The sequence below is a fragment of the Lucilia cuprina genome, chromosome 6, assembly GCF_022045245.1.
Source record: "Lucilia cuprina isolate Lc7/37 chromosome 6, ASM2204524v1, whole genome shotgun sequence".
Taxonomy (NCBI): Eukaryota; Metazoa; Arthropoda; class Insecta; order Diptera; family Calliphoridae; genus Lucilia; species Lucilia cuprina.
The window spans coordinates 48811666-48823015 of record NC_060954.1 but is presented as its reverse complement, the minus strand read 5'-3'; the positions used below and the strand labels follow the sequence as shown (position 1 = coordinate 48823015).

General features: G+C 33.9%; 4 protein-coding genes across 4 annotated transcripts; 1 reads left to right on the top strand and 3 right to left on the bottom strand.

Annotated features, from left to right (window-relative positions):
• Window positions 1-995: 995 nt before the first annotated feature.
• Window positions 996-2749, bottom strand: LOC111679401 (membrane-bound alkaline phosphatase-like). The gene is made up of 2 exons (XM_023440976.2): window positions 2283-2749; window positions 996-2218 (listed from the first exon to the last, which is right to left on the bottom strand). The coding sequence occupies exons 1-2, from the start codon at window positions 2685-2687 to the stop codon at window positions 1010-1012; spliced, it is 1614 nt and encodes a 537-aa protein (XP_023296744.2). The 5' UTR covers window positions 2688-2749; the 3' UTR covers window positions 996-1009.
• Window positions 2750-3855: 1106 nt separating this feature from the next.
• Window positions 3856-5157, bottom strand: LOC124421017 (kappaPI-actitoxin-Avd3d-like). Its single transcript, XM_046955694.1, has 2 exons — window positions 5057-5157; window positions 3856-4185 (listed from the first exon to the last, which is right to left on the bottom strand). Exons 1-2 carry the CDS (start codon window positions 5151-5153, stop codon window positions 3995-3997), a joined length of 288 nt encoding a protein of 95 aa, XP_046811650.1. The 5' UTR covers window positions 5154-5157; the 3' UTR covers window positions 3856-3994.
• A 1087-nt stretch (window positions 5158-6244) lies between these two features.
• On the top strand, window positions 6245-7976 carry LOC111679410 (membrane-bound alkaline phosphatase-like). Its single transcript, XM_023440985.2, has 3 exons — window positions 6245-6643; window positions 6710-7727; window positions 7789-7976. Exons 1-3 carry the CDS (start codon window positions 6248-6250, stop codon window positions 7974-7976), a joined length of 1602 nt encoding a protein of 533 aa, XP_023296753.2. The 5' UTR covers window positions 6245-6247.
• A 904-nt stretch (window positions 7977-8880) lies between these two features.
• On the bottom strand, window positions 8881-10587 carry LOC111679411 (alkaline phosphatase-like). Its single transcript, XM_023440986.2, has 3 exons — window positions 10184-10587; window positions 9103-10120; window positions 8881-9041 (listed from the first exon to the last, which is right to left on the bottom strand). Exons 1-3 carry the CDS (start codon window positions 10553-10555, stop codon window positions 8881-8883), a joined length of 1551 nt encoding a protein of 516 aa, XP_023296754.2. The 5' UTR covers window positions 10556-10587.
• Window positions 10588-11350: the final 763 nt, after the last annotated feature.

Sequence of the window (11350 nt, the reverse complement as noted above, 5' to 3'; positions counted from 1 at the left end):
GAACTAGAACAGAACTAGAACAGAACTAGAACTGAACTAGAACAGAACTAGAACAGAACTAGAACAGAACTAGAACAGAACTAGAACAGAACTAGAACAGAACTGGAATAGAACTTGAACAGAACTAGAACAGAACAAAAGTAGAAGGAAGGTCATGTGATGACATTTGTCAAATTTGATTTTATTAAATTGATCAGGTCAGATTGCAGTTGTGTAGGCTATAAGGTCTATGTTGTTATACAGACTAAAGTATAGACTAGGCCGTTCTATAGACTATAGTCTGAACAATAGGTCAGGCTATAGCCTAGATTATTGGCCAGACTATACTTGATTGTACACCAGACTTTTATAATATAGACTATAGAATAGACAATAGGCCACAGTGTGGTCCAGACTGTTGTTCAGACTATATTTCAGACTAGACTATAATCTAGACTATAATCTATATTGTAGGCCATACTATAATAGTAGGCCAGGCGATAATCTAAACCATGGTCATGCGATAGTCTAGACTGTAGGCTACATTAAAGTCTAGATTATAGGATGGAGTATTGTTTAAACAATTGGACAGGCTATATTGGATTGTAAGAAAGCTTCAACTGAATACTCTCCCAGAGGAAAGGTTTACATCATAAAATAATCAGGCCACTTGACAGTAGTCGAAAACGAAAGAGCGAATGTAATAAAGTGAAATATGGATATGGATATGATATGTGCATATCACATTCAGACGAATGTGGTGCATGTATAGAGGATAATGAAACTTTGGAACACTTTCTGCCCAACTGTCGGTATTCGTCGAAGTTAGATCTTGGAAGCAATGTAATTCTGGAAATAACTTTTTACACTAACGCTAATTCAAGAATTCTTACGAATTACGTCCAGGAAACTAAGTATCTAAACATTATCCTTTCAAATAAATTTATTAATTTTAATAAAAAAAAACTTCAAAAGAAAAATATCAAAAATGTTTAAATGCACAATTGGGCACCAAATACAAGTATTATTCCTATTCTTTATTATCACACATAGTGGGTCCATTGCCAATACAAGCAGCATAAGCCATCAAATGCGGTATAGAATGTTGTTCCATAACACCGCGGAATAAATGCTCATGTGGACCAGAGGCAAAAATACCCACATCATCACCAGCATGTACACCCTGATCGGTATGAATATAACTGGGATATTGAGTGAAAATATCCTTACCGAAAACTCCCTCAATATCCAGCCTTTCACCATGATCATCTAAATACTGTTTCGTGCCAGCGGCATAATTTAAAGTCGTATATTTCTTGCCATTTATATCGGTGTCATGTTGATTGGTACCCAATATATTGGTACCTCTACCGGGATAGCCGGCTATACTTAAGGGATGAGCATGATCGGACGTGACAACAATTAATGTTTCCTCAGGATTAGTCATATCACGTGCCTTTTGTACGGCTTTTTCCATTTCTAAAGTTTCATCCAAACTAATGCCTGCCAAATTGGCATGATTTGCTGTATCGATTTGACCACCCTCTATGAACACAAAATAGCCTTTATCATTTTTACTTAAGAATTTAATGGCCACTTCAGTCATTTCAGCTAAAGTGGGTTGTTTTTTCTTATCGGACACGGCATGATAGTCCATATAGCCCGATTGAAATAGACCCATAATATGAGAAACTTTTGAAACATTTAAACTTAAGAGACTATTGCGATCATGCACCACGACTCCATTGGGATGCATGCCCTGCCAGGTGGCCAATAGGTTTCTACCATCCAAACGCTGACCCATATTGCCGTGCAAGTCCTTCAAATGTTTGGGAAGAAATTTACCCATACCACCACCCATCATCAAATCAAAATTGCGTCCTGGCTCTTGGATAATCAATTGCTGGGCTATATCGGTACATTGTGCTGGATCGTTGTGATCGCTCCATTTTAGTATATCAGCATCACATTCCCAAAAACGATTAGCGGTATGGGCATAAGCACCAGCTGGACTGGCATGAGATAATGTGGTGGTGGTTATAATGCCAGTAGATTTGCCAGCTTTTTGTGCCCAGGCAGCTATTGAGGAGACATGATTGTTAGGATCCTCACTTTCGCTACAGTTGTTATAGTTGACCTTGGCATTGACACCGATAGTGACAATATTGTTCTTAATACCACACAAATATGCGGTGGCGGTACAGGCAGAATCGGGTACTTGAGCATTAGCGCAATAGGTCTATAAAAGTTTAACAAATGTAATTAATGTTTTGCTAGTCTTTAAACCATATATCTCCACTCACCTTACTAAGACCAGAATAGGGAAACTTTTCAAAACTCAAGGCATCTTCTTCACCAGTATTACCTTTCAATTGACCCTTGCGTATGCGTGCTGCTGCTACTGTTGTCAAGGACATGCCATCCCCCAAGAAAAATATAATATTCTTCGCTTTATTCAAGTTCATGGGTTTCTGTTGAACCCTTTGCGTTAATTCTTCACGGGCCAATTTTAACCAAAATTCAGCATTTGCTTCATGGGGTAAAGTATATTTATTGGCACCCATACCTGCCAATAAATTACCCCGGGCGGAAAAGTCCTCTTTAGATTGTTTCACAAAATTGGGCACTGAATGATAGTGGACATCTGAGGGGGTCACAGCAGTCATTGTTGCCGCAACTAGCGACAACAGTACAACAAAAGACTTCATCTCGAGTTGTGTTACTTTGCTGTTCAAGTTAGTTACTGATTAGTTGCTTAACAGCTGAAGGCTATGAAGCTCGTGTGACAACTGATGCCGATTTTGATTTGATTAAAACATTTTATACTTGTCTGACGTATTAATCTCTTATTTTCGCCTGTTTTTTGACAACAGGTGGATGGCACGTGTGTCTGTCGGTCTGAAATTATCTTAATGATATACAATTCAACTTTTATTTTTATGTTTAAGGGTTTTATATCTCATTTTAGCTAAAATATAAAGATATTGTACATGTAATTACCCATACATACATACTTTTAATTCCATTTTAATTATTTACTTAGTTTAACATAAGTTTTTATTTTCTCAACATACAAACCCCTGCCAGTTGTTTTGGACTGTGTAAATAATTAAAAGTTTGCTTAAACTTTTTATTGTTGAAAAGTTTAAAACACTTAACTAAAATATATTTTCTTGAATATAAGATAAAGCTGTTTAGTATCTTTAGCAAAATGAAGAACTCTACTCGAAACAGTAAATTTTTTTGGAAAAAATGTCTGTTATATGATATTAAACTTTCACCATTGTTTTGTTTTTCTTTTTTGTTTAATATTTACATAAATTTTGTCATAAAATGTAAACGTAAATGATTAGCTTACAAAATTTTTTCGGCAGACTTTTTGTCTAAGATAAGTCAAGTATAAATGGGAAAAATCTTAAAGATGTCGTGATGCCTTTTATGAGCCATGTTTAATATAAACTAGTATATACAAGTCTAAAAAGTTTTTTAGTTTAGAACTTAAACCATTGTCCAATCGATCATATGGTCTACAGTGGTGTGACACAGAAATTTCTGGAACATTGTACATTGAGAATTATATGAAGGATCTAGAAAAATTGTTGCGTATGTCAGTGATAGCATTACCTAAAGGTGTTTATAGTTATGGTAGCATTAAAATCGTTTCGATTTTGTGAAGCTTTCCAGGTGCTGCACATATTGTTACACTTTACTTAATATCAGATTCCAATTGAAAAATTGTTTCAGTTTATGAACTTCTTTGACTTTTTAGATAAGTCACAATAAGTGTAGATTACTATCAGCACTGCAGCTTTCAGAAATACATATTATTACTTTTTAGCTTCTACAGTAATTCTAGGGTCAGTTATCGTTCAAAATTTTAGCAATAAGTTTTCTTGGAATATTTTATTTTTTTATTCAAATATACTTAGAATAAGTTTTACATCTGATGATTTTTCTTTATATTGTAATTATAAATTTATTAAAAAGCTTAAATTGTTGGTACAATTGAAATTTCTCAACCCAATGTGCGAACACACCGCAGCTCACAAATCTCTAGCGAACACCAACGATTAACATTGCCACCACAACCTAAATGAGACATTTGTCGGCAGGTGCGACTATTTATATCGTAATACCACATTGTTCGGGGAGGAGCAGCGGCACAGCTAACGCCCACATTACGATCACCCGTGCAGCGTGGAAGACCTGGATATGAAGAAAGGTAGTGATTAGAAATATATATGTGTGGTAGCCGGTAACTAAGTAACTAACTAACTAACTAACTAACTAACTAACTAACTAACTTACTAACTTTCTAACTGACTGACTAACTGACTGACTAACTAACTAACTAACTAACTAACTAACTAACTAACTAACTAACTAACTAACTAACTAACTAACTAACTAACTAACTAACTAACTAACTAACTAACTAACTAACTAACTAACTAACCAACTAACTAGAAGCTAATCGACTGATTTTCCTGAAATTGGTTACTTTTTATGTTGAATTGCCACGCCCATATTAAGAAAACATTAACCCAGCAAACCTGTGATAGTATCACAGTAAGAGTTTTCAAACATTTTCGAAACTACTTTAGTGTCAATATGGTTATTTAGGATAAAAAATAGGCGGACTAGCAGCAGGGGCGCGGTACCTTTCACATTGAGTAAATACAAAAATTTGTTTATCGTGATATGAAATAAATTGAAATATAAATATAACAGAGTAATTATTAGAACTAGAATCTTGAAAATCTATATGAAGAACTTTGAAATTTATGTGAACATTCAGAGAATAACGGGGGGAATTTTAGTGGGAGTCTTGGCTCCTGTCATATGAATTAAATACAAATTATTTGGGAAACTAATAAAATACGATTCTTTAAATTAAGCACAAAAGAACTTTATTCTACATTATAATTGGGACACTATGAGATTCTGAAAACTATTGTAGTTAGAATCTTAAAAAATTGTGGGTTTTTTAATTTATATGGTTTTTAGGTTAGCAAAGCTCACTGGGTATAGCTTGTGTTATTATAAGATTAAAGTCGAAAAATTGTTTAATACTTACAGGCTCCTTGAGGGCATCTTTGGCAACCGGTATGTCGTTGAGCGCAGGTTAAAACAAAGTAGGTAATTGCAATTATTAATACAAATTTGAATTTCATTTTAAATTTCTTAAATAATTTAAATTAAACTGATTAATATAAGTATCTTGTGAATTGTGAGTATTTATACAACTTGAAATTTATATATTTGTTAATTTTTTATTTAAAACATCTGTTCAAGCTTTTTTTTAAGTTGTTCAAATATTTGTTTAAACATTTTTTTCTTTCCCATATTTTTATTGAATTATATATATGAAATAATCAATAATAAAATATTGAATTAATATTCCTTAAATTTGCTTTTTCGTTTCCGCATAAAGTTGAAAATTTTTTCTCAGTTCCGTTATTATTTATATTCCGAAATTTCATATACTATATGTATGACCAAATCAAAATCCATTTGAGAAAGAATGAAAAGTATAAAATTTAAGTTTCTTTAAGAGAAAATTGTTAGGGTAACAGAAAAACCTGTTTATAGGAAATAAATATTTCGTCCAATAATGGACCAAAGCTTTTATATAAAGCCGACTTTTGTAAATAATTGTTTGCTGAAACCGAATACTAGGAGTAGAGAGTTACAATAACAATACATGCATAGCAACAACAATTATTTACTTAAAACGGTTAATTTTTGTTTGCTTTGATCAAAAATGATTGGGGTAACTAAAAAGTTTGTTTGTAAGAAATAAATAATTCAATAACTGTTAAAAAATTCAACTAATTGTGATGTTTTCATTTTATATTTAAAGAAAATAAGATTTTCTTTTAATTTTCATTTTAAATTACTTTTGGAACGTGATATAACTCTTCGTTTTTTTATTTCAAGTTATAAACATTAAACAAGATTAAATGAAAATCTTGCTCGGCATTATCAATTTTATGATTGGCAGCAACAAAAAGAAACATAAAATTGTTTAACAATAATAATTTTTAAATTTAAGATCTTCTTTAGAGATAAAACATAAATGTGAGATAAAATTCGAGAAAGAAAGTGTGAATTTCACATGTTACCAGAATAAATAAAAAAATTGTTGCTCGACATTTGCTAACACACTTTTCTATAAATTCTAATGAATTTCTAAAGAAACCTAACAGTTTCATTAACAGTTCATTATAGATTGGACGACCGCTAGCTCGGTCTTCTTTAACTTAATATGAAGATTTCTATTATCGTTCTAACACTGCTGGCTATGGCCATGGGTTTTGCCATTAACGAAGCCGATTATCATCCCATCGAACATTTAATTGGTCAGAGAAAGTCGATGGGGGCAAATAATCGTTTCTTTGAGCAGTTAGGTGGTGACAAATATGCTCCCGAAGAGGAAAAGAATCCTGAATTTTGGAATTCTTTGGCTCGTGAAGAATTGGCCAAACGTTTGGCTGAACAATATAATTTCAATAAGGCCAAGAATATTATATTCTTCTTGGGAGATGGCATGTCTTTGACAACAGTTACGGCTTCTCGTATACGTAAGGGCCAGTTGAGGGGTAAGACGGGCGAAGAGGAATCATTGAGTTTTGAAAGATTTCCTCATACCGGCTTAAGTAGGGTAAGATTTTACACTATTTTCAACAGGAAAAACTAAATTAAAAATTACGAAATCAAACACTTCCAGACCTATTGTGCCAATACCCAAGTGGCCGATTCTGCCTGCACGGCCACCGCTTATTTGTGTGGTGTCAAATCGAATATTGTTACTATTGGAGTGTCTGCCAATGTAGAATACAACAACTGCTCGATGAGTATGAATCCTGAAAACCATGTTAGCTCTATTGCTTCTTGGGCCCAGAAAGTGGGTAAATCTACTGGTTTCATTACTACTACCACTCTAACTCATGCCAGTCCTTCGGGTTCATATGCTCATACAGCAAATCGTTTCTGGGAATGTGATGCTGACATTGCATCATGGGGTGAACATAATAAAGCCTCCACCTGTATGGATATAGCACAACAATTGATTAAACAATCTCCAGGACGTAATTTTGATGTAATGATGGGTGGTGGTATGGGTAAATTTTTACCCAATACCATTAAAGATGCTCATGGTAAAATGGGTGAACGTAAAGATGGACGTAATCTATTGTCTTTGTGGAAGGATATGCATCCTACCGGTGAATTGGTAACAAATCGTAATGAATTATTAAACTTAAACATTGATAAAACGGATAAAATTATGGGTATTTTTGGTTCTGGCGTTATGAATTATCATGCCCTAGCCGATGACAGCGAACAACCCACCTTAGCGGAAATGACCGAAGTGGCTTTAAAACTTTTGAGTAAAAACGATCAGGGTTATTTTATTTTTATTGAAGGTGGCCTCATTGATTATGGCAATCATGCCAATAAGCCCGGTATAAGTTTGGATGAAACTTTAGAAATGGAAAAAGCCATAGAGTTAGCTGTCAATATGACAGATCCCAATGAAACTCTTATTGTAGTATCAGCAGATCATGCTCATCCCTTGACAATCGCTGGTTATCCCGCACGTGGTACACCCATTTTAGGGCTAAATGAAAATGATTTAGATGTAAATGGCATACGTTATGCCACTCTAAATTATGCCATTGGACCAGAACAATATTTGGATGAGCATGGTCAACGTTATGATATAGAGGGTAAAATCGAGGGTATAGGTAAGTAGAAAAATTCTACTTTTTAATAAAATAAGGCTTAAATTTTAAATCTTTCTTTTAGCTGATACCCATCCTAGTCAAATACCTGGTGCTATAGGTGTTCACTCGGGCGATGATGTTGGTATTTTTGCTTTGGGTCCTCATTCTCATTTGTTTAGAGGTGTTCTACAACAACACACCATACCACATATTATGGCTTATGCTGCTTGCATCGGTGATGGTCCGACATTGTGTAAAGATCAAGCGTGAAGGGTTTATACAGTGACACCATTTATACTCATAGTTATCTAAATGTTGTATTAGTGAGTTTTGTAATTAAGAAAAATATTTGTTATTTAAAAACACTTCTGTGTTAAAAAATTGGTATATGTATGTTTAATATCAGTTTTATTCATGAATTTCTATTTCAGTTCCCGTTTAGTTCAAGTAGAGTTCTCGTTTAGTTCTAGTAGAGTTCAAGTTCAGTTCTAGTTCAGTTACAGTTCAGTTGTAGTTCAGTTGTAGTTCAGTTATAGTTCAGTTGTAGTTTAGTTGTATTTCAGTTGTAATTCAGTTGTAATTCAGTTGTACTTCAGTTGTAGTTCAGTTGTAGTTCAGTTATAGTTCAGTTGTAGTTTAGTTGTAGTTCAGTTGTAGTTCAGTTGTAGTTTCGTAGTAGTTCAGTTGTAGTTCAGTTGTAGTTCAGTTGTAATTCAGTTGTAGTTCAGTTGTACTTCAGTTGTAGTTCAGTTATAGTTCAGTTATTGTTCAGTTGTAGTTCAGTTGTAGTTCAGTTGTAGTTCAGTTGTAGTTCAGTTGTACTTCAGTTCTAGTTCAGTTCTAGTTCAGTTCTAGTTCAGTTCTAGTTCAGTTCTAGTTCAGTTCTAGTTCAGTTCTAGTTCAGTTCTAGTTCAGTTCTAGTTCAGTTCTAGTTCAGTTCTAGTTCAGTTCTAGTTCAGTTCTAGTTCAGTTCTAGTTCAGTTCTAGTTCAGTTCTAGTTTACTTCTAGTTCAGTTCTAGTTCAGTTCTAGTTTACTTCTAGTTCAGTTCTAGTTCTACTTTAGTTCCATAAATACTGAAATTAATTCTAGCAAACAACTTTCCAAATTCAAATTAATTATATTTTCTAAATGTTTATATAATATTGTTAAGTAATGAATGTATAATAAAACTATTAATAACCAATACCAGCAGCAAAAGCCATCAAGTGTGGTATAGAATTTTGTTGCAATACCCCACCAAATAAATGGGAATATGGGCCAGAGGCAAAAATACCCACATCATCGCCACCATGAACGCCAATGTTGGAGGGTATTTGACTGGGATGTGGGGAATCTAAATATTAAAACAAATTAATAAATACTTATAAAACATTACAAAATAAATATTTACCCACCTATACTACCATCAATTAAACCCTCTAAATCCAAAGATTTACCCTCCTCATCTCGATATTGTTCAGGTCCCACAGCATAATTTAAGGTGGCATATTTTTTGCCATTGCTATCAACACCATGATGATTGACGCCCAAAATGGGAGTACCACGTCCAGGATAGCCGGCTATACTTAAAGGATGAGCATGATCTGATGTTACCACTATAAGGGTTTCATTTGGATCGGTTATATTAACCGCCAATTCTATAGCCTTTTCAAATTCCAAAGTTTCATCTATAGCAAGACCAGGTTTATTGAAATGATTGCCATAATCGATTAAACCTCCTTCTATAAAAATTACATAACCATTGGGATTTTTTTGGCTTAAGAACTTGAGAGCAACTTCGGTCATTTCCACCAATCTTGGTTGTTTAGTATTATCGGCAAGGGCATGGAAATTCATTAACTGGGAACCAAATGTTCCTATAATTTTATCTACATTTTTGAGATTTAAATTTAGCAATTGTTTGCGATTTGTGACTAAAGCTCCTTTGGGATTATTCTTCTTCCAAAGGTTTAATAGGTGGCGACCATCTTTACGTTCTCCCTTATTGCCATGGGCATCTTTTACGTTATTCGGTATAAATTTACCCATACCACCACCCATCATAACATCTAAATTACGACCAGGCGATTGTGTTATCAACTGTTGAGCCATGTCCATACAGGTCGTGGGATCCTGTTGATCTGCCAAAACATCTGCATCAGATTCCCAATAACGATTGGCCGTATGAGCATATGTTCCTGAGGGACTGGCATGTGTAAGGGTGGTGGTGGTTACAAATCCTGTGGACTTACCCGCCTTCTGGGCCCAATCCACTAGTGAGCTGACATGGTTTTTAGGATCCATACTCATGGTACAATTATTATAATCTACATTGGCTGAGACACCAATTGTCATTATGTTGGCCTTTACACCGCACAAATAAGAGGTGGCAGTACAGGCGGAATCGGCCACTTGAGAATTAGTACAGTAGGTCTGAAAAGGTTTTTTACCTTTTATTATCCAACGTTTTTACTTTATGCTCGTTTTTCCACTCACCTTACTCAAACCAATCCATGGAAACTTTTCAAAACTTAAAGCATCCTCTTCTCCCGTATTGCCCTTTAACTGACCTTTGCGTATACGTGACGCCGTTACTGTGGTTAGTGACATACCGTCTCCTAAGAAGAATATAATATTTTTAGCCCGATTGTAGTTCGGTACACTACCCAAACGTTTGGCCAACTCTCGTTGAGCTAAAGAACGCCAAAATTCAGGATTTTTTTCTTCTGGAGGAGTATATTTCCCGGTTGCTACATCTCCCATCATTCCTCTGTTGGCAGCAGGATGTCCACCTAAATGAATTTCCCGTTCCGTTAAGGCCAAAGAAAACGTAAAACTTGTAGTCAATAAGAAAAATTTTAAAAACATTTTCAAAAATTTGTTTTCCTTCACTAAACTGAAATTCCTAAAGATTTGCTTTTAACAGTTTATAAAACTATTTTAATTAGCAAATTCCATTTGCACTTGATTTTATATAAAAAATAGATTTTTACATTTTAATCTCGTTGTTTAAATTAATAAATTTCTTATCTTTCTAAACGTGACATTTGCATGGTGAATACTTAGTTGTGTCATTTAATTAAATTTAGTATATTTTTTTTGCAGTTTTAGTGCAACTATTTAAATCAAAGGGTTTTTATCATATAATTGTTGTATAATAAATATCTAAAGTTAAATAATTTCATTCATATGCTAACTACATATAAAAGTGTAAAATGTAATTTAAGATCTCAGAATGATTCGGAAGTTTTTCTTAATAATACAAAAAATCTAGCACGAGTTTGCATCTTAATTTGCCATATAAAGTTTTTTATTGGTTAATGATATTTTTAGAATGGAATGAATCAAATTATGCCTATCATAATATACAAATACATAATAGCGTTCGAAGTTTGCAATAATAACACTAGTCAACAAAATTTAACTTTTTGCGTTCCTTTCAATAAAAAAAACTAATTCCTATGTATGAATTTTCAAACGCTGAGTTCACAACATGGAAATCTACACAACAGTTCTTGTTTAGTTCTAGTCCAGTTCTTGCTCAATTCTAGTTCAGTTCTATTTCAGTTCTTCTTCAGTTCTAGTTCAGTTCTAGTTCAGTTCTAGTTCAGTTCTAGTTCAGTTCTAGTTCAGTTCTAGTTCAGTTCTAGTTCAGTTCTAGTT

Bases quoted from the DNA above. Each gene is read 5' to 3' on its own strand.
- LOC111679401 (XM_023440976.2), bottom strand. From the start codon at position 2,687: ATGAAGTCTTTTGTTGTACTGTTGTCGCTAGTTGCGGCAACAATGACT. The intron at 2,219-2,282 runs GTGAGTGGAGAT...AAACTTTTATAG, and splicing joins CCTATTCTGGTCTTAGTAAG to ACCTATTGCGCTAATGCTCA.
- LOC111679410 (XM_023440985.2), top strand. From the start codon at position 6,248: ATGAAGATTTCTATTATCGTTCTAACACTGCTGGCTATGGCCATGGGT. The intron at 6,644-6,709 runs GTAAGATTTTAC...AAACACTTCCAG, and splicing joins CTCATACCGGCTTAAGTAGG to ACCTATTGTGCCAATACCCA. The intron at 7,728-7,788 runs GTAAGTAGAAAA...TCTTTCTTTTAG, and splicing joins GGGTAAAATCGAGGGTATAG to CTGATACCCATCCTAGTCAA.
- LOC111679411 (XM_023440986.2), bottom strand. From the start codon at position 10,555: ATGTTTTTAAAATTTTTCTTATTGACTACAAGTTTTACGTTTTCTTTG. The intron at 10,121-10,183 runs GTGAGTGGAAAA...AAACCTTTTCAG, and splicing joins CATGGATTGGTTTGAGTAAG to ACCTACTGTACTAATTCTCA. The intron at 9,042-9,102 runs GTGGGTAAATAT...TTTAATATTTAG, and splicing joins TTTAATTGATGGTAGTATAG to ATTCCCCACATCCCAGTCAA.
- LOC124421017 (XM_046955694.1), bottom strand. From the start codon at position 5,153: ATGAAATTCAAATTTGTATTAATAATTGCAATTACCTACTTTGTTTTA. The intron at 4,186-5,056 runs GTAAGTATTAAA...CTTCATATCCAG, and splicing joins AAGATGCCCTCAAGGAGCCT to GTCTTCCACGCTGCACGGGT.